Source organism: Malus sylvestris, chromosome 15, assembly GCF_916048215.2.
Source record: "Malus sylvestris chromosome 15, drMalSylv7.2, whole genome shotgun sequence".
In the NCBI taxonomy this organism is placed as follows: domain Eukaryota; kingdom Viridiplantae; phylum Streptophyta; class Magnoliopsida; order Rosales; family Rosaceae; genus Malus; species Malus sylvestris.
The window spans coordinates 10102683-10123950 of record NC_062274.1 but is presented as its reverse complement, the minus strand read 5'-3'; the positions used below and the strand labels follow the sequence as shown (position 1 = coordinate 10123950).

General features: G+C 35.2%; 2 protein-coding genes across 7 annotated transcripts; one reads left to right on the top strand and one right to left on the bottom strand.

Moving 5' to 3' along the window:
- The first annotated feature begins 125 nt into the window (after nucleotides 1-125).
- On the top strand, nucleotides 126-8703 carry LOC126603975 (TOM1-like protein 5). Of its 4 annotated transcripts, none has more exons than XM_050271014.1 (11): nucleotides 126-443; nucleotides 634-704; nucleotides 1436-1554; nucleotides 2274-2352; nucleotides 2569-2667; nucleotides 2756-2869; nucleotides 3956-4113; nucleotides 4623-4698; nucleotides 6926-7011; nucleotides 7793-7954; nucleotides 8128-8703. In XM_050271014.1, exons 3-11 carry the CDS (start codon nucleotides 1454-1456, stop codon nucleotides 8462-8464), a joined length of 1212 nt encoding a protein of 403 aa, XP_050126971.1. In that variant the 5' UTR covers nucleotides 126-443; nucleotides 634-704; nucleotides 1436-1453; the 3' UTR covers nucleotides 8465-8703. The 4 variants fall into 4 exon arrangements, with proteins under 4 accessions (XP_050126971.1, XP_050126968.1, XP_050126969.1 ...); XM_050271011.1 differs by having other exon boundaries at nucleotides 629-704; XM_050271012.1 differs by having other exon boundaries at nucleotides 127-443; nucleotides 1441-1554.
- Nucleotides 8704-8811: 108 nt separating this feature from the next.
- On the bottom strand, nucleotides 8812-20021 carry LOC126603974 (probable glycosyltransferase At5g03795). Of its 3 annotated transcripts, none has more exons than XM_050271009.1 (4): nucleotides 19573-20021; nucleotides 12705-12958; nucleotides 12184-12532; nucleotides 8812-9522 (listed from the first exon to the last, which is right to left on the bottom strand). In XM_050271009.1, the coding sequence occupies exons 1-4, from the start codon at nucleotides 19846-19848 to the stop codon at nucleotides 8854-8856; spliced, it is 1548 nt and encodes a 515-aa protein (XP_050126966.1). In that variant the 5' UTR covers nucleotides 19849-20021; the 3' UTR covers nucleotides 8812-8853. The 3 variants fall into 3 exon arrangements, with proteins under 3 accessions (XP_050126966.1, XP_050126963.1, XP_050126964.1); XM_050271006.1 differs by lacking the exon at nucleotides 19573-20021 and adding an exon at nucleotides 13063-13474; XM_050271007.1 differs by lacking the exons at nucleotides 8812-9522; nucleotides 12184-12532; nucleotides 12705-12958 and adding exons at nucleotides 15352-16124; nucleotides 18507-18855; nucleotides 19231-19490 and having other exon boundaries at nucleotides 19573-20013.
- Between the last annotated feature and the right edge of the window lie 1247 nt (nucleotides 20022-21268).

Here is a 21268-nt window from a genome sequence, read left to right as displayed (position 1 = left end):
GAAATATGGAGCCCGATGGGGGCCCTGGCGGTGCCAATACATAGACAACTCCATATATTATATTGTATCAATCATTTATAATTTCTATATTTTTAAGCTTAGCAAGTAAAGTAAGAAGGAAAGACCGGACAAGATTCGTCATCCCACATCAAGCCCCTCTGGCTATCCAAACTTTTCCTACTTTCTTTTTACATTTTCTATCACCTTTTATTTATTTATTTAAATTAAACTTATTTAAGTAAGCTTTGTAATATTATTAAATACATAATTTGTTGTTAATAACGGGAATCAATCATACTATATATGCTCTACTACCAAATCACTGTAAACTCTCTTCGATTTGATCTGTGTGGGTTTTGGGTACATGGAGAAATGCTTAGGCTCTTGAGGATTTACCAGCTCATCTCCTTCTTCTTCCTCTTCCTCTCCCTGTTTCTTTACTGGTAATATATACATACATACATCTATATATATGTATATATCGTCCTTTTTTCTTCTTCTTTCGTCTCGGGAGTGAAATCCAAGGGTTTTCCTTTCCCCCCCCCTCGTTTTCTTCAATTATATTTATTGAATTTAATTGTTTTATTATTGTTCTTAAGAAAAATATGTGAAAAATGGTTGCTTGCAGAGTAGAGTGGCATTAGCATATGAAGGGCCATCAGTTTTCAAGTTGCTGCTGCTGACATTCCAATTCTCCGTCTCAGGTTAATTCTTTTTGATACTTTATTTACTTTTTTATTTCTTATTCAGTATATAAAAATTTATGTGTATATGAATGGGTCGTAGTATTGAAGAAAATTCTTCTACTAGGTAGGTTGGAGTAATAGTCAATTGAATGGCTGTAGGATCAGGCAACTGAATGGCTGTAGGATCGACTACTTATGATTTTTTCTGTGACCGAAATGCAGTAATTTAGAGTTTGAAGTTACTTTCTTAGGGTCTGGTGGCTCTTCTTTGGTTATGTTTGACTGTTTTGGGGGATAGTGGTTAGAGCCTTTGTGGGATAAAGTTCCGATCTTTGGCATTCTTATGAAATTCGGCTTCTTCATTGTTTCGGGAAGCACTAAATTTGTTTTTTTGTTTTGTTTTTATTTTTTGTTTTTTTGTTCTTTTGCAAATTTGGCGGCTTTTGTTTCAGAGGATCTCTTATTGTAACAAAATTTACTGTCTTTCTGAATCATGGAACTTAGTTTGGGTTTCTAGGGGCATCTCGTCCTCTGACATTAGATGGATTTGGTTGGGGGGTGAATATTATGGGAGGATAGTTGTGTCCATGTTTATCAATGATATATGACAAATAGACACTTTATGAAATCACAAGAGGCGTGCAAGTAGGAACAACATAGGATGCATAGGCACTTTTTCCTTGAACTTATACATCAATGATTGAATTTATCTTTAGTTCATATTCTTACTTTCTATTCACTTTTTAAAGTCCAGAACTGACCAAAAGATGGCTGCTGAACTTGTCAATTCTGCTACAAGCGAAAAACTGGCTGAAATGGACTGGATGAAGAATATTCAAATATGTGAATTAGTTGCGCATGATCATAGGTATAATTTCTAAAAGCTTCCAAATCTCTCTCTCTCATACTCACACACACACTCTCTCTCTCCCTCCCTCTCTCTCTCTCTCTCTCTCTCAGAAGAAGATAGGGTAACACATTATGAATGCATGTGTGCTTGTTATTTTGATTTGTAGTCTGAAGATTTTTCAGAGTTCATTAATTACAACCTTTAATTTTCTTGGGAAGGGGGACAATGTATTAGAAGGTATTTCTGGTTCAGTATAATGTGAAACAGCTTAATGCCTTTTTACCTATCCATACTTTATGGGCGACATGTTTAATATGATGTTGATGGTTGCACTAGTAAACTGGATTGCACATAATTTGTTTGTGTCTAGGTTTCATCACTGTTATTGGGACCTTAGGATATTTAAGTTTGACAAAAAAGGATTGAATTTTTTTTCATAAGCATTTGTAGCTAATCCCTTAAGAACTGTACACATTTGTATCTAGGTTTCATCGTTGGATTGGGACTATCGACTTTGTCGAAGAAACCTATGACCTTGAGTTGGAAGTTCTGAATCAACTAATATGTATTATATGTTGATTTGAGTATTGTATCTGGAAAGTTCTTCTCAGACGATCCCTTTCTAGCCACATACAAGTTTAATAAGTTGCTTTCTCATTACCTACACCTAACAGCTTGGAAATTGAAATTAGAGCTGAAATTACTTTTAAGTACTAATGAATTTTGGGTTGGCGCAGGCAAGCTAGAGATGTCATTAAAGCAATAAAAAAACGACTGGGGAGTAAACATGCAAATTCTCAACTTTATGCGGTTATGGTGAGTAATTGCCTGATTTTGTGATGATATTTGGTTTATGTTAGCCATCATGTTGGTTGTTTTTCTTGTACCTTCCTACCCTTCTCTTCTTCCTTGAATCGTGCACATCAAGGGACATTCAAACCTGAGTTTTTTTTTTAATTTTTTTTATACTTATATTGTTCTACTGTTATGTAGTTAGATGTAATATCATCCATTTATCCTTTTATTTTGTAGTTGCTGGAGATGTTGATGAACAACATAGGAGAACATATTCATAAACAGGTGGTCGATGTTGGGCTTCTTCCTATTCTAGTAAAGATAGTCAAGAAAAAGGTGTAAAATTGTTCTCATTTACTCTGTAGCTAACAATTGGCTGATTTCATAATTAATTTATCCAGTTCGCATTTTTATGTGGTTGCAGTCAGACTTGCCAGTGCGAGAGCGCATCTTTCTACTTCTAGATGCCACACAGACATCCCTTGGTGGTGCTTCTGGGAAGTTCCCACAGTATTATACTGCTTATTATGACTTGGTGGTAGGTACAAACAAGTAATATACATACTCAGACACTCATTTTATGAATATGAGAACAAACCAAATTAGAATTGTTCGACATGTAGGTTGGTTTAGATTCTGGGCATGTTGTAGCTGGAAAATAGATTAGATTTTACCAAGTATGTCATGTGAACTTCGAGGTCTATAGATAATAGAGCTCTTTGTTATTTGTTCTTCACAATCAATTGTAAATTGTAATACAAGCGTTTGGATGTATTAGTTTCAAATATTTTAAGATTTTGTCATTTTATTATGGGTAGAAATCAAAGTTATGCCATATAATTGTAAGTAATCTTGTTATTGAAAAGACCAATTTTGTGTGTGGCAATTAGGCCATTTTAAGAAAGTAAGTGTTGATGGAATGATTCAGATGAATAAGTTGGATGTTTCTGGGGGAAATGGTGTGGAGTAATGGGCTTTTGAGGTGGTAAACTAGTGGTGATATGATGTTGACATAAAGTTTCCAGTTCACAACTAATAATACTTTTTCTAAGTTTGAATGCAATCATCAGTTTGCAGAAGATTTTCTTCCTCATGAAAAGTCCAGTTTTGAGTGTAATTTTAACGTACGATTGAGCCCTTATACATTCAAATCTGTTTTCATTGCACCAAGCACATGCCGATGTCCGAATAACATATAGAAATCAAGCTCTTTTGCTTATATAATGATCATATACTAGAAAGATCTCCGGGGACTGGGGATAGCTCACCCGAGGGTCCATTTTGGGTTCAAATATGAATGCTGTCTTTTAAATTGTTAGCTAAATACGCAACCACACATACTGAAGTTTCAATAATTTTCAAAATTACAAGTTGTGAGGCATGCTGCACATGATACAAAAATGTCAATTTTGGCCTCCTTTAGGGTGAAAATTGTTCTGAAACTAGATTAGTGTATTGGTAGGCATCATGGTTGTAATCTTTCATATAATTGAAACATCTGCTTCTTGGTCAACTTCTGAAGAACATATTTTGCAGTTTTTTAGTACGGTGTGGTTTATTGGTAAAAGATATTTAGGAAATGACTATATCTTGTGTCTTAAATTTCTGAATTAAATATTTTCAGAGTGCTGGACTAGAGTTCCATCAAAGGCCTCATCAGGTCACTACGAATTGCCCAACGCCACAATCAGCTAAGAAAAGTTCACCTAATGGTGAATTAGCATCATCTATACATGAAAGGGTTGCTCCTCAAGCAGAGCCACAGATTGTTCCTGAATCTAGGTACCGTCCACATTTATTTTGAATATACTTGGGCATTCAAATGGTTTTTACTGCACTAGTCAACAGTTTAGAAAAAACCACCATTACTATAGTCTGTCATTCTTGGTTATCCATCTCTTGTTATTAAAACTAATGTACATAAATTTGTTTTTCCAATCTGGTGACTAAATTAACCGATGCAAATTACGAATGTTGGTGCTCTCATGTGAAGCCATTCATTGTTGACCTATTTAGTAGGCCTGTATATTTTCTTGTGATTAATAGTTAGGCCTTCATGTTTTTCCTATCGTAATGCAAATGAGAATGTATTCCTTTACTCAAAAATTCTAAAATCCTTACAGCGAGTTGTTCCTTGTGTATCCATTTTTGTTTCTTCTGAATTTATTTGTACCGATGGCACGATAAATTTTGTGAATGAGGGGTTAAGCATGTTAGCTGGGTTTTTTTTTTCCTTAGTGTGTGTAGTTTGATAGCACGTGTTTTGATTTTTCTGTACTTATTTTATGCAGTATTATTCAGAAGGCTAGTAATGCATTAGATGTTTTGAAGGAAGTTCTTGATGCTGTTGATAGTCAGCATCCTGAGGTATGATTGTGGACTACCGTTTGCTTTTTAAATTCTGGAAAAGATGAGTTGCACACTTGCACAGCGGCTTTCATTGCCATATGACACAAAAGCCGTTGCATGTTCATATCTTTCCTTGCCTTTTAAGTAGTTATTGTCCAGTTTACAATGGTTTAAATTTTTGATCACTTAGCTGGTTTGTTTCTTCTTTATGATTGACTTGGAAAAGATGACATGTATAAATACTTGAAGAGTCAAGTTAGTGTGTCAGGAGGTGGTTATCTTATCATAACTGATGTTTAGCTTAAAAGTGAATTTCAACCCCAACCTCACATATGGAAATGAACAGGAGCCTTGTGCATGCCAAAAGTTGTCTAATGGAATTAATTTACTGCTTGAGTGTGGAACTCTTTCTTGTTAATTTCTAATGTGGATGGACAACGTAAGCTGCATTGCCTATTCCTTTTCCGTCTCTTACAAAAATCTGTCCCTTTTTTCAAGGATTATTATACTTATTCCTTGGTTCTGTACTTTGATGGTACAGTCCAATTAGAGTCCTCATACTTTTACAGTGTGCCTACTAGGCATGCGTATGGATATCTATAGTTCAGAAGAAAGATGTAGATTACTAAAACCACTGTTAGAAAACAACAGTACATGACATTTTATGTTTACATGCAAACAACAGGCATGCATTATATGCAGAAAGTAATAAGCCTTGGGTTAGTCGACTTACTAAACCTTTAAAATGAAGGAGGCTATACAGCTAAAAGAGTATTGGCGTTGGGAGGTACTTACAAAGTAGGTGAAAGAGGGAAGATGTGAAAGTTGATGAGAGGGATGAGTGACCAGAACAAAGTGCATAAGTTATAGCCTATTAGGGTTAAAAGGAAATGGTACGACTTAATAAGTATTATCAGGTAGTTGAATCATTGTTGGTTTGGTTATTACGGGTCCTCAGAGTGACCAGTTATCATTAAATGGAGCCGGTTGGTTTGGATTGTGACCCTAGTGTGAAAATTAAGAGAGAACAGAAGAAAACCAACCCGGGTTGTGTTGTTCGGTTTAGCTGATTTGTTAACAAGGTAGCCCACCCCTACAAACAATCCCCTTCAGCATGGTTTGACCGGTTGAGAACAATAATGGTTACTCATGACAAGTTTAGAAGCGGGAGTGAGCATTCAACATTCTTTAAATAGAGAGAGACAGATCATGACATTGCAATTTTGATTGTCTGTGTCGATGACACTGTTATCACTGGGAGTGAGAGTTGGGGCATTCAAGTCTAGTCCTTGATTTTGGGTCAAATTTTCGTACTGTAGAATTAAGTTAGCTTTGTTGTTTCTAGGTTGAAGACTTGAAGTTTAAAGATTAATGTAAGGTATTATTTGTCTCAGAGGAAGTCTGTTCTTGACATTTTAATGCGTGCTATCTTGGCTGGAAACTTGTGGTCAGACATATGGAGACTAATCAGAAATTAATGTCCGAGTTTGGTGGCTCAGTTGATAATTCTGACATGAATAGAGGCTCATAATGGAGCTAATTTACATGACTATCACTTACCCAGATATTCTCTATGCAGTCATTGTTTGAGTCAATCTTGACCAACCACGGTTTGTCACATGAACGCAGTTGTACGCATTCTGTAGTATGCGATAGCTATATAAACTAATGTACTAGCTGTTCTGCTATATTAAATGGTGGCATCATGATCATCACGTTCTTTTCTGATGTTATGGCGAAGTCTTTAGAAATACAAACAGAATAGTAAAAGATGAAACTAAAAAAAAAAATCCAGATGTCCATGAGATAACAAGGTAGGAGAACTTTGCAAGACTATTTACTGTTTCTTGCAGGGGCCTTGCTTACATTCATACAACAAAATATATTGATTTTCTTAGGAAAATGTAAAACAGATGTCATCTCATAACTCTCAAAGGGAATTCATTCATGAAAACTCATTGTGCAAAATAAGCCATCCAATTGGGATGTCTGGATTCATCTTTGCCATAACCTGGTTTTTTTTAAGCCACATTTAGTCATTTTTCCGTTGCATTGTGTCCTCATCTTTCACGTTGGACATGGGGTTACTCCCAGGGGCATGCCCCTTGTATTAAAATGAATCAAATGATGATTATGACATAATTACATTGCATGTCTGGTTGGTTGACAAGTTGATGTTTAAAGGTGCCCTTTAATGTTTAAATTATCTTCTGTAATGTTGACTCTTAGATATATGTTTCTCTAGGGGGCAAAGGATGAATTCACACTTGATCTTGTGGAACAATGTTCTTTCCAAAAGCAAAAAATTATGCATCTTGTGATGACTTCTCGGTAAGGCTTCTATTATTCTGTAAAGTATAACAATTTTCCTTTTTTATTGGTTGCATAGCACTGTACTCATACTAAATTTTGTTGATATGGTAATTAAATCTCATTAGGTACATGATAAGTTTAACTCTAGACGGGGTGAGTATGTTCCCCCAGATACTGAGTTGCTTCAGTTACCTCGTTAGCAATATGTAGTTAGATTTTGTTTAAGGATACAGGGATAGCATTACTTTTTAAATGTCATGAGAAGTTTCGCCTGCTTGGGGTGGTGTTTTGATGTTTAATCTCAAGCTGAAGAAATATGTAAAGGCGAATGAAGTTTTTCCAATTAGGTGATAGTAATTGGACTACATAAATTTCTTGTTGAAATCCGTAGTTGCACATTCAGGTGCAGATATATAAAACCTAGATGGCTCAAGAGCCTTGGACATTGTTAAACTGTTGTACTAATTATGCTCATTGACATTTTGGTTTTAGCTCCAAGGGAAGAACTTCCTATTTTCTATGGTGATATAGTTGATATTGCAAGACTGGAAAAACTGTGGGATTGAGAACACTTTCTGAATTGTTTTGTTTTCAACTTTGAAGGATGGGATATTCGAATGTGGTCTTAAATATTTGTATGGCTCTGATGGGATCCGTAGTTAGTCCTTCAAAATATGATAGTTTGGTTTAGGGGACAAGTATATGTACAGATGCTGCCCATTCTTTAAAACAAACATGCCTGCATGTATAACCTGTAGTACTTGTAGCTCCAACTGAACCTTGTCTTTAATTTTCCTAGGGATGAGAAGGCCGTTTCTCGGGCTATTGAGTTAAATGAGCAGCTCCAGAAGGTTCTTGCAAGACATGAATTCCTACTTTCTTGTAAGCCTATACCAACTGTTAACCATCTTAACCAAGAGGAGGCTGAGGAGGAAGAGGAGGCTGAGCAGCTTGTCCGAAGGTATGTTCAACTACATGGGCCTAAGGTTTTCCTTGTATGAACATTTTTAATCTTTATGATCACTGCAAACTACGGTTTGAAAAAATATCGTACAACTTCGGTATGGGGATGTCTACAAACATGTATGTTTTGGTGATCTGAAATCAGTTGTCTTTTACTGAAAAACTTTACAGGCTACGGAAAGGAAAAGCTTGTGTAAGGCCTGAGGATGAAGAGCAATCAGCCGAGCGCCCCCACTTGGGCTTGCTTGGATCAACCCAGCCAGCAGAACGGCTGAACCGTCCACTTATACGACCACTTTCGTTAGAGCCATTGCATGAATCAAATGGGCATCTTCCACCTGCAAATGGGCATCTTCCACCCCCACCTGCAAAACACATTGAGAGGGAAAAATACTTCCAGGGAACCAAGACCGATGGTTCTGGTTTGGCTGGCCATGTGAGGGGTCTGTCATTACATAGTCGTAATGCCAGTAGCTCTCGCAGTGGAAGCATGGATTTCAGCGAATGACTGTTTTACTCGAGGGGCCTCTCGTGTATGACCAGGTTTTTATTTTCTCAAGTTTTTTTCTTTATATATTGGTAGTTGATATGGCGATGGTTTCTGATCTGGTAGTGTTGTGGAAAGCTGGAGAACATAGCTGCCATGTTTGATCTCATGTTTTCATATGTGATCTTATCTTATGACCTCAGGTTTGTCTTATGAATATACATATATCTATATATGTTATATCTCAACATTTATTAGCAGCTTATGTGCCCGCAACTGCCTGCGTCGAACTTATTTTGTTAGACGTACATACGCATCGGTCCTCGTAAGACAATAGGATGATACGCCGCAACAACCACTGGAAAACATGTTGAAGGATTTCTTTTTATTAGCTAAATAGATGAGCTCAATTAGGTGAATACATCTTGAATGCGAATGTTTAAGCGTCTGAGCCAGATGGAGTGAACAATCATGTGGAAAACATCGTATCTCTTCGGGGGTCCATTCACCAAAAAATGTCGTTGCACTTGTTTCACCTTCCTCTGCATCCGGAGGTACTCCCTGCTCGATATGGCTGTCAATATGGTCTTGATGTCGGATATATTCTTGACCGGAACTTGTACAGAAAACGAGTTCCAGTTCAAAACATCGCTGAATGGAGGAACGTAGCCATCTGAAATCAACACCGGCACACACTGTGCATAAATTGCTTCCACCACTCTTGGACTTGCCACTTCGTACCCGCTAGGGCATAAGCAAAACTTGCTGCTCTTGAGCATGTTCTCGTACGACACTCCCTGAGGAAGTTTGTCGTAAACTAACACGTCTTGGTCTTTGCCCTTCCATTCGTTTAGGAGAAGGTACCTGATGTGGCCGTGTAGACCCCCTGCAAAGAAAGCTAGTGTGGATCGCTTCGATGGAGGCTGGCCGCCGATTCCCGACATTTCCGATGTTTTCAGATTAATCTCTGGAAGTGACGCATCTTTCGACGGATTAAATCCTTCTGTAGTGTTCGCATTGCATAGAATTCTAATGGAGTTGTGGAATAAATCAGGGACGAAGGATGTCGTATATGGTCCCTGTAAAATGAACAATGACTCGGTTATATTATCGACCAACTAATACACTCATACAGTCGCTTAGCAATAAGAAAAGTAGAAGGAAAAAAACGAAATAAGTCGAAATAAGTCAGCATGAGACTGAGTTAGGTAATGAGCTAGGATTAGAATAAGTTTAGAGTTCGATTCTCTTTAATTTAATAAACAAAAATCAAACTTAGAAGAAAAAAAAAACAAAAATCTAAGGGTGCTATTTTTGGTATTTCAACAATCTCATTTTTGCACTTCTCACAATTGCATTTTTCTAAATACAGAAGCTTAAAATGTATAATGAGATATTTGGAATGACAATAACATAATTTAAATTATTGAAATTAAAAAAAATTGGGAAATGCACAGTAATGACACCATTAGAATGAGCTCTTACAAAAATGGCAAAAGTTGTAACAACTACAAAATTGACTTGAAGGAGTGACTTAAACAATGTGGAAGACAATATATCAACCAAATATCAACGACATCTTAACAACGTTATTGAAGTATGAATACCAAATATTGATGTCATATCAACAAAATTTATTAAATATCGATTAAGTATCTACTGAATAAGAATGGGTCATTTTTGTATTTATTTCAACTTGGTGTCATTTTTGGAGGGTACAATACTTGGGTACTGATTAATCATTACCCAATTTACTGACCCTCTTATTGTTAAATTATAGAGATAGAACTTATAAGGAATTTTATGTTATGTATTCTTCTCTCTGTGAGGGAATTTTTGTCACATCCCGGCCCGGGGCGGACCACTTCCCGGGCCCGCTCCACCACCGTAGCATGATATTGTCCGCTTTGGGTGACCTACTGGGAAGTTGCTCGTGAGTTCCCAGAAACAAAACCGTGAGATATGAATGCATCGATATAAATTAGGTGAAATAATAAATCAACCGGAGACCCTACAGTGGTCCTGTACGGCTGATTCTATAGCTCAATATCCCATCCAGCCGGAATCACCAACTGTGACTTGTACGGCCCTGCCGGAGTCACCAACTGTGACTTGTACGGCACTACACTGCACATAAGTCGGAACTACCTATAGTAGTCTGTACGACTAAGATGGTGAAATAATACGCTCTAGTGCTTCTCTCATCAATCATCTGTGCACATAATCTAAGGTCACCTACCAGTCGAAACCCCTCTAATGGTCTGTACGACTGGCATGTCGGAACCCTCTCATGGTCTGTACGACATGCACCTACTTGGATCCAAGGTGAGCGTGCGGTGCGGTGAATAATATAAGCACTAACACCATGGGTGCATGTTATGAGCTCTCAACACAATTCACATCAATAAATCGTATGAATAATGTAAAAACTCACATGTGCGTCCACAACGTCAATTCACATATATATGCATCAATTATCAATTCAAATATCTCATCAATTGCATGTATGGCATATTCTTTCTGAAATGTTATGTTGATAGATGGTGAGCTGAGTTTTGATGATTTATATATTTATGTTTTTATAATAAATTTCTGGGAAAGTATACAGGTTTTACGGCGAGGGGTTAGAAATGTTTTAAATGAAAGGTTTTCGAAAAGCTTTGTTTTGCTGACCCACTCAATTTTGTTTTGCGCCCTTCCAGGTTCAAGTTAGTAGAGCTTTGGTGGCCACGAGGAATCCATCGGTGTTCTGACAGAATTCACAAAAGTAGGATTCACCCTCGGGTGTTATATCTTAGTAATTGTATTCTTTAAAGCTTCCGAACTGTGTAAATGGTTACGTCACTCTCACGTGACGGCCAACATGCCCTCCTTCGGGACGGGGTGTGTCAATTTTACATTATGTATTCTTATCCCTGTGGAGACATATTTATAGTGATATATTCCCTTGTAGGGCAAGGAAAATGAAACCCTAAATAAAATCCTAAGGACCTAATCTATGTGCAATAGGAAATATTCTCAGAAAAGGAAAATAAATCACACTACTAATATTAATGGTTTGGGCTTCGTAAGCACCAGCGCTTGCTTCAGGCAAAGAAAGTGTCTTTGAGTTAGTGGGGTGCGCTTGATGAATCATCATTAGGAGACTATTGTGCTTTTCAACGAGTAAAAGGGTAATAATAAAATTGAAGAATGTGGTGAAATTTCGCTCTTTACATTGTTGCTGCAAGAGCATGTTAGAGGCATAGAAGGACAAGAAAAATCTTCTCCAATCAAAATTCAGTCGAGCTTTACAAACTTCAAAATTGTACCCATTCACAAATTTTGAGGTATTGGAAACAAAGGTTTTGCCAATCATGTTTTCTTCAGGCAAGGAGATCACATACCTTGCTTCGTATATATCTCTAAACCACGAATTGCAGTGGTCCTTCATATACATATGCAAATTGAAACAAACATATAGAAAGACAAAATGAGAAAAAGATAGTAGGGCCAGATTGTGCTACATTGGCCTTGTGTGCATTTGGAAGCTAATAAACGGTAATTTTATTACGAAGCAAGGAGTTGGTAACTGAAAAGAAAAATCAAGTGATTTTCTTAATGCTTTTTTAGCCACCTATATATTGTATTTACGAGTAAAGGTAAGATTATAAAATATTCAATTTAAAGTGAATATAGCTTTTTTTTTTTAAAAAAAAAATTAGCACACGTAATTAGAAGATAACATATAATGTACGTACCCAATCATGACAGGACAACATGAAATGATCGGCACCGTGGCTTCGGTTCCAGAACGGATGTTTGTGAGAAATGAGATTGATGTAGTCGACCACAGCAAGCTTCATGCCACTTCGATCAAAGGTTTCAGGCATATAGATATACTCTACCATAGTAACCACACTGAATGGAAGGAAATAAACAAGTGCCTTGTGAGGGTCTTTTGTACGATAAAATTTGCCCTTCTCCATCTCATGAATAAACCTTCCTTCTGATGAATATATACCCCTGCATGGCCCTTCGTGAAATATTGGAACCTCTCCTTCTTCGTATACATAGATCTTGAACACCTTCTCCATCTCTAGGTAACTCCTGCCAACTTTTCCTTTTATTTTATTTTTAATTATTATATTGTATAACAACAATTAATTAACTAAATATTTGTTAATAATTCTGATTTAGACGCTTAATTTTGTTGTTAGGTAGACTGCAAATCTAAATCATTAATTAATCAAGTTGAGTTTACTTTGTCTATATAATGTACCTGTGGAAGGCGTTAGGGTTATGATATATAGGGCCTCGAGGAACATAATCAGGGTCTTGATGTGTGGATGTTTTATTCCTAACTTTAGCAGCTTCTCTAATGGCAGACCGTGCTCTACCCAAACTTGCTTCTACTTTATCAAGCTGGCTGCCGCTGATGAACACTGTTCTATTGGCAACAACATCATTATCCACTCTATTAATCACGTCTCCTTCTACTTTCTGGATTATCGTCTCTTGCAACACATCAGCTGCCTAATTAATGACAAAACACAAGATTAACTTAAGATATGTATAAAGACATGATTAAGAAATAAACATACAGAGAGAGAGAGAGAGAGAGAGAGAGAGAGACTCACTGATATTTGAGGGGCAGGAGCAGGAGCTGGAGATGAGTTGGCTGTATTTAGGTTATTTAGTGAAGAGAAACTAAAAAGTAGAGGTTGTGGTGGTGGTTGAGTGGATGTTAAAGCAGCATGAGAGTAAGTAGTAGTAGTAGTATTAATATCACTACTACCACCAGCTGAAGCTGCAGCTACTTTCCATGTTGTCTCTGAAGAAGACGAAGATGAGGAGGAGGAGGAAGAAGCCCTTGAGATTACCAACAAAGATACTGCCAAAGTTAATACGAGTATTAATCCCACTAAAATCGAGGATAAAGATGAAACTGGTTTGTTACGACTGGGCCTCATTTTTCTCCAGCTGATAATCTCTTCCTAGTGTCCTAGCTAATTCCTTAAAGGCTAGCTCCATATACATCCACCAAACATGCACAGCACTAGTATCCATATATACATATCCTATCCATACGTATCCACTAAGACCAACTCTACTGGTTGAGGTTAAATACTGAATTTCAAGCCAAAACCATTGGAGGATAAAAACTGTTTTTATGGGTTCAATACTAAATTTTTAGCCTAAAAAATTTAAGCTTTAACCCATAAAAACAGTTTTTATCCTCCAATGGTTTTGGATTTAAAATATTTGCCCGAGATTATTGAAGAATAAATTTAGACCTTTTATTTTTTGCAGTTAACTTCTTTAAAAATAAATTTATGTAGATTATCCTAATTTATATTATTATGAACATTTTAACTTAAAAATAATTAGAATCTGATAAATAATGAAAAATTATTAAATATGCTTCAATCTTACAACAATTACTAATACAAATATTTTAGCCATCTGATTTTGTTTGGAATAGGAAGAAACAGTTTTGGATGGGGGTAAAAGAAAATGAGAGGGAAAAATACTTCCAGGAAACCAGGACATTGGTTCTGGTTTGGCTGGCCATGCGAGGGGTCTCTCGTTACCTAGTCGCAATGCCAGTAGCTCTCGCAGTGGAAGCATGGATTGATTGACTGTTGTACTCGAGGAGTGCCTTGTCTGACCAGGTTTTTATTTTCTTAAGTTTTTTTCTTTATATATTGATAGTTGATATGGTGACGGTTTCTGATCTGTTAGTATGGTAGAAAGCTTCTTAAGTTTTTTTCTTTATATATTGATAGTTGATATGGTGAGGGTTTCTGATCTGTTAGTATGGTAGAAAGCTGGAGAATATAGCTGCCGAGGCTTCTTCCATATTTGATCACATGTTTCATATATGATCTTATATCTTATGGCCTCAGGTTTGTATTATGAATATATATCTCTATATAATTATATTATGTCTGAAAATTTGTTAACAGCTTATGTGCCCGCAACTGCCTGCGTCGAACTTTTTTTGTTAGACGTACGTGTACGCATAGGTCCTCGTAAGACAATCGGATGATATATGTGCAGTAACAACCATGTGGAAAACATCTTGAAGGAATTTCATTGATTAAAATCCTATTCTTTTCAATTTTTTATTAAGGTTCTTGGATATTAATAACATCATTAATTATTTGAATAATAAAATATTTTTATTTTTAAATATATTCTTTTAGTGTTAAAAATGTTACAATTAGTATATTTATGGTAAATTTTTTATCATATATATTTTCATTTTTAGTTTGTACCTATTTTTAATTTGTACCAATTTTTTTTTCATTTTTAATTTGTACCCATATATTAGTTTCTTTTTGTGCCCATATTTTTTAAAGTTTTATTTGTATTTGTACCCATGTGTATACCGTCACGTGATATTGTATATTTAATTAATAATAGAAAAATTACATATGGTATATTTATGTTTTATGCCTAAACTTTGTATCATATATTTATATTTTTAGTTTGTACCCATTTTTAATTTGCAACATTTTTTTTTTAATTTGTAGTATTTTCTTTTTAGTTTTATTTTGTACCCGTGTATTAATTTTTTTTAGCGCCTATATTTTTTAATCTTTTATTTGTACCCTAATTTATTTATAATGTACCCATTCTTCTTTATTAATGTACCACCTTGTTATATGTGAAATGTACCAATGTTTTTAACACTATGAATACATTCTTTTGCCATTTATTATTTCTTATTTTTACATAGTTTTTATCCATTTATTCAATCAAAATGTTAGAATTTTTTTATCGTAACCGTTTCTAATAGTATTATAATGAGGGATTTTAAATTTATAGGATTATAAATCTCTTAAAATATCAAACAATTAATGTCAAAACTATAAAAATATAAATATTAATTGTAATATAATGAGGTGTACAAAGTCAAGGGATTTTGATCAAACTTAGAATATCATTAAGGTTTTAGTCAAAGAATGCTAAAGATTAGGGATTGCATCCAAAATATCTCTTTTATTAATTAAATAGATGAACTCAATTAGGTGAATACATCTTGAATGCGAATGTTTAATCGTCTGAGCCAGATGGAGTGAACAATCATGTGGAAAACATCGTATCTCTTCGGGGGTCCATTCACCAAAAAATGTCGTTGCACTTGTTTCACCCTCCTCTGCATTCGGAGGTACTGTCTGCTCGATATGGCTGTCAATATGGTCTTGATGTCGGATATATTCTTGACCGGAATTTGTACAGAAAATGACTTCCAGTTCAAAACATCGCTGAATGGAGGAACATAACCATCTGAAATCAACACCGGCACACACTCGGCATAAATTGCTTCCACCACTCTTGGACTTGCCACTTCGTACCCGCTAGGGCATAAGCAAAACTTGCTACTCTTGAGCATGTTCTCGTACGACACTCTCCGAGGAAGTTGGTCATAAACTTGCACATCTTGGTCTTTGCCTTTCCATTCGTTTAGGAGAAGGTACCTGATGTGGCCGTGTAGACGCCCTGCAAAGAAAGCTAGTGTGGATCGCTTCGATGGAGGCCGACCGCCAATTCCTGGCATCTCCGATGTTTTCAAATTAATCTCTGGAAATGACGCATCTTTCAACGGATTGAATCCTTCTGAAGTGTTCGCATTGCACAAAACTCTGATGGAGTTGTGGAATAAGTCGGGGACGAAGGACGTCGTAGTTGGTCCCTGTAAAATGAACAAGGGCTCAATTATATCATCAACCAACTAATACACTCAAACCATCGAACTTAGCAATAAGAGAACTAGAAGAAACAAAATGTAATATTTCAACTAATAAATTTGATTTAGACCTTAATTAGTTGAGGTGTGTTCTATTATAACGATCCAATTAACTGAAGATATAACAAAAATGAAGGGAAAGGTCAGTCGTGATTCGTGAGGCAGAGTGAATGTTAAGATTAGAATATATTCAGCGTTCAAATATTTGTTTTTTAATTTAAAAACAAAAAAAACAAAATCAAAGATTGCTATTATGGATATCCTAAAAATTGTATTCCACACTTCTCGTAAATATATTTTTCTTTATAAATATAGAATGTTTAGAGTGCACAATGAGATTTTTGAATGTCAATAATAGCATTCAAATCGAAAAAAAAGAAAATAAAAGAAAAAGGAAATGCACAGTACACCTTTAAAACAAGCACTTACAAAATTACATCAAATTGTACCGACGACAAAAATGACTCGAAGGAGCAACTCAAACGGCGTGCAGGACGATGTTGCAACCAAATATCAACGCAATGACAATTATATTGCAACCAAATATCGACGTTATATATAAATATGCAAATAGCAACTCTATATTATCAATATCTACCAAATATGGATATGAAACATTTACTGAATATAGATAGCCGTTTTTGTACCAACGTCAATTTTGTAGGAGCTCATTCAAAAGGTGTTATTATTGTGCATTTCCCACAGAAATTTCGAAGTAAAAAGAGAAAAAGAAAAACATCGGATACGGAAAAGGACAATGGCCACTAAGGCACTTGCCACTTGATAAAGAAAGTCTCTGTATTGTATTGCTGGTACCACAAACAAACACTTCCTAATTTCTAAAATATGAATTTTGAAATTTTGTTTTGGTAAAGGACTTGCAAATTTGCCACAACCAAATAAAAATATTAAAATTGCAGTCTCCTAAAGTCGGACCTCTGAGGACCAAATGCATATTAACCACAAGAGTATATTAGTTTAGATCTATATGTTTAAAATATTTAACAACTTAATAAAGCAAAACAATTAAGAAAATGAGTTTTCTAATAGTTCATTAATAATGATAATAATCTTTTTGCAAAATAAATAACGATAATAATCATGAGAGATATTCTATTTTCTATGAAAGAAAAATAATTGAGTGATGATGTTGGGATAAAGACATCGGTTGAGGTCAATAATAATTATATATCTTGTAAGAATGATTGGCATTTTGTTAATACGTGTTAACTAGAAAATAAAATTAAAATAAATACAGATAATAGACACCACATAAAGTCAGAGATATACCAGAAAAGAAACAAAGAAGAATATTATTATTCGATGTATGAAGTGCTCCCCCCACACACCACATTCCTAAAGGAAGTTTCAACCCTCGTGAAATTGAAGTTTGGTGCCACGTTGACATCGCCATCGCAATTGGACTAGTCACTACTAAATATTAACCATTATACAATCGTATATATGAGAATACTCCAAATGTTTTAAACCTTTGTTTAAAATTAATTAAGATCCGGAATATTCCATACTCTAGAACGACCTAAAACTTTAGTAATTCCTACTTAAGTCTTCCATCGTGACTAATTTTTATTTTTTCTATCAAAGAGAATATAATCATATAAGGTGGGTGGCTAGCTAGATATCTCTAAACCACAAATTGCAGTGGTGGCCCTTTACATGCAAAATGAAAGAGACATAGAGGAAGACAAATGAGAAAATGAGAGGATTGTCAGATTGCGTGCTGGTATTGGCCTTGTATGCATTTGGAAGCTAATAAACGGTTATTTTACTATATTTTTTATGAAAACGGTTATTTTACTATTAAGCAAGGGGTTGGTAGTTAAAAAGAAAAAAAAAATCAAGTGACTTTGCATCCCAATATGAAGATGCACTTATACTTTCATCTGTGAATAATATATCTTGACCGAATAGAATCAACGATTGGAACTGTTTAGTTTATTAATTTTCATTTGAAGATCAATCTTATAAATAAAAAAATTTGAATTCGAGATCATTTAATCATCTAATTAAATGTATTAAATAAATGGACGGGTTATCATGAATATGTTACTTTATACCTACATTGTCCATTTGTTCCATACATTTTAATGACTAAATGATCTTCTATTGAAATGATTTTGTAGGGGTGATCTCCAAATGAAGATTAAGAAATTAAACAATTTCGATTATGAAATTTGTACAATCAAGAACGTTATTCGCAATAGGAGTATGCAAGTATTATCCAATAAAAATCAAGTATTTTTTTTTAAATTTATTTAGCCTCCCATATTGTATGTAGAAGGTAATTAACAGAGGTGAGATACGTACCCAATCGTGACAGGACAACATGAAATGATCGGCACCGAGGCTTCGATTCCAGAAGGGATGTTTGTGAGAGATGAGATTGATGTAGTCGACCACAGCACGCTTCATGCCACTTCGATCAAAGGTTTCAGGCATATAGATATACTGAACCATGTTAACCACACTGAATGGAAGGAAATAAACAAGTGCCTTGTGAGGGTCTTTTGTACGGTACATTTTGCCCTTCTCCATCTCATGAATAAACCTTCCCTCCGATGAATATATACTCCTGCATGGTCCGTCGTGAAATATTGGAACCTCTCCTTCTTCGTATACGTAGATCTTGAACACTTTCTCCATCTCTAGGTAACTCCTGCATGCCATTTTCCATTTTTTTTTATGATATATATAACAACAACTAATTTATTAAGAGTCCGTTTGATAACCATTTCGTAATTTTTACTTGTTTGGTAACTATTTTCGGTTTTAAAAAAAAACTGAAAATTTAAAACTAAAATTTGAAAACTCAAGAAGGAAGTTTAGTTTTATTATTTTGAAAAAATGAAAACTTAACTTTGAAAATATAAGAATTTTTTTTCACTTTTTGGTTTTCACGTTTTAGTGAAAACGAAATGGTTATTCAATAACTCCTAAATATTTATTAATAATTTCATATGCTAGCTTGACTGTGAATTTGAATTTGAATTACTAATTAATCGAAGTCGATTTTTCTCTAAGAAACGTATACCTGTGGAAGGCGTTAGGGTTGCGATATATGGGACCTCGAGGAACATAATCAGGGTCTTGATGTGTAGATGATTTATTCCTAACTAGAGCAGCTTCTCTTATGGAAGACCTTGCTCTACCCAAACTTGCTTCTACTTTATCAAGCTGGCTGCCGCTGATGAACACTGTTCTATTAGCAACGTCATCATTCTTTTTAGCTGTATAATTAGTTGCATCTCCCTCTACTTTCTGGATTATCGTCTCTTGCAACACATCAACTGCCTAATCAACAAAACACCAGATTAACTTGAGATATATAATTAAGAAAATTGAGAGCGAGAGAGAGAGAGAGAGCGCGACTCACTAATATTTGAGGGGCAGGAGAAGGAGCAGGAGCAGGAGCAGGAGCTGCGGCCGCTGTAGTTAGGAGTGGAGGTTGTGGTTGAGCGGATGATAAAGCAGGAAGAGAGTCTCCAGTTGCTGCTGAAGCAGCAGCTACTGTCGATGTTATCTCTGAAGAAGAAGAAGATGAGAAGGCGCTTGAGATTGCCAACAAAATTACTGCCAAAGTTACTACGAGTATTAATCCCACTAAAATGGAGGATAAAGTTGAAACTGGTTTGTGACGACTGGGCCTCATTCCAACTGGTAAGTCCCCTCCTCCAATGTCCTAATGCACAGGACTAGTATCTATACATATATATGTGTATGTATATATATTAGATGTATATACATGTGTATATACCTGTGTGTATGTATATGTATATGTGTATCCACCAGTGCTTTTTGCCCTTTTTGGTGATTGACTCAGGAATGAGGGGTATATAGGGTAGATTTCCCCTATTTGGATATACTTGGCTCCAGAAAAAAAGTGTGGAGTAATTCGTACGCAAGAACATCGGTTCACCATACATTTTATGAACCAATTATATTATAAAGAGTAAATTGTAGCTATGGTCACTTAACTTTAACTTAATTGAAGCAATGATCACTCAACTAAAAATTCATTATCATTGGTCCCTCAACTCATCAAAATATGCAGCTATGGTCCATCAACTAAAAATCTATTATTATTGGTCCCTCGACTTTAATTCAACTAGAGAAATGGTCTCTTAACTTAAACTCAATTGTAGCAATGGTCATTCCAACATAATTCGTTTTAACAAAAAATTTGACGTAGTTGACGAAAAATGACCATAATTACACACTTTGATGAGTTGAGGGACTCTAATTATATAAATGGTTATTCCAACATAAATTATTTTGACAAAATTTTGACGAAATTGATGAAAATGACTATAACTACACATTTTGATAAGTTGAGGGACCAATGGTAATGAATTTTTAGTTAGGGACCATTGCTTCAATTTGATTAAAGTTGAGAGACCATTGCTACAATTTACTCTATTATAAAACACCTTCTAAAAAGTATCTTTTTAGAAAAATCAATTAAAAACTAGTTAATTAGTTGTAATAAATATACAGACGCTTAATTTCTTTTACTGATTTCGACTATTTATTTTTATCAATTCAATAACTAAATAATTTTATATTTTATTAATTTTGTCAAAATATCTTTGTATAATAAATTATAATATAAACATTTTGTATGGTAAATCCTTCACAACTAGCAACGGATACAATCAATTAATTACTCATAGTGATAGTGACGTGACCTCTCAAAGTTATGGCCAATACTAGCGATTGCAGATTCCAGATTCGGTAAAGGTAGTTTCTGCGGAATACGATCCTCTCCTAATTTTTGTGGTGAAGATCTAGATGATTAATCAATCATGTTCATTTATTGTACATTATGCGATTAAAAATTATTTTAAATTTTAAATTTTAAATTGAAGATAAATAGTACCTAACAAAAATTGATTGCACAATGTACGATAAACAGACACGATTGATTGATATTTGAATCCCCACAAAGAAGATCCATAAATGACCCTTATCCAGTTTCTTCCATCTTGCAGTATGTGATAATGTGCGGTTGTAGATCACTCAGCAAGTTTTTCTTGACATCCTTGTGACCTCGTTTCTCAAAACAAAGTTTC

Coding starts and splice junctions, on each gene's coding strand:
- LOC126603974 (XM_050271006.1), bottom strand. CDS start 13,395: ATGAGGCCCAGTCGTAACAAACCAGTTTCATCTTTATCCTCGATTTTA. Junction 12,959..13,062: donor CTCCTGCCCCTCAAATATCA/GTGAGTCTCTCT, acceptor GTCATTAATTAG/GCAGCTGATGTGTTGCAAGA. Junction 12,533..12,704: donor AACCCTAACGCCTTCCACAG/GTACATTATATA, acceptor AAAAGTTGGCAG/GAGTTACCTAGAGATGGAGA.
- LOC126603975 (XM_050271014.1), top strand. CDS start 1,454: ATGGCTGCTGAACTTGTCAATTCTGCTACAAGCGAAAAACTGGCTGAA. Junction 1,555..2,273: donor TTAGTTGCGCATGATCATAG/GTATAATTTCTA, acceptor GGGTTGGCGCAG/GCAAGCTAGAGATGTCATTA. Junction 2,353..2,568: donor CTCAACTTTATGCGGTTATG/GTGAGTAATTGC, acceptor TTTATTTTGTAG/TTGCTGGAGATGTTGATGAA.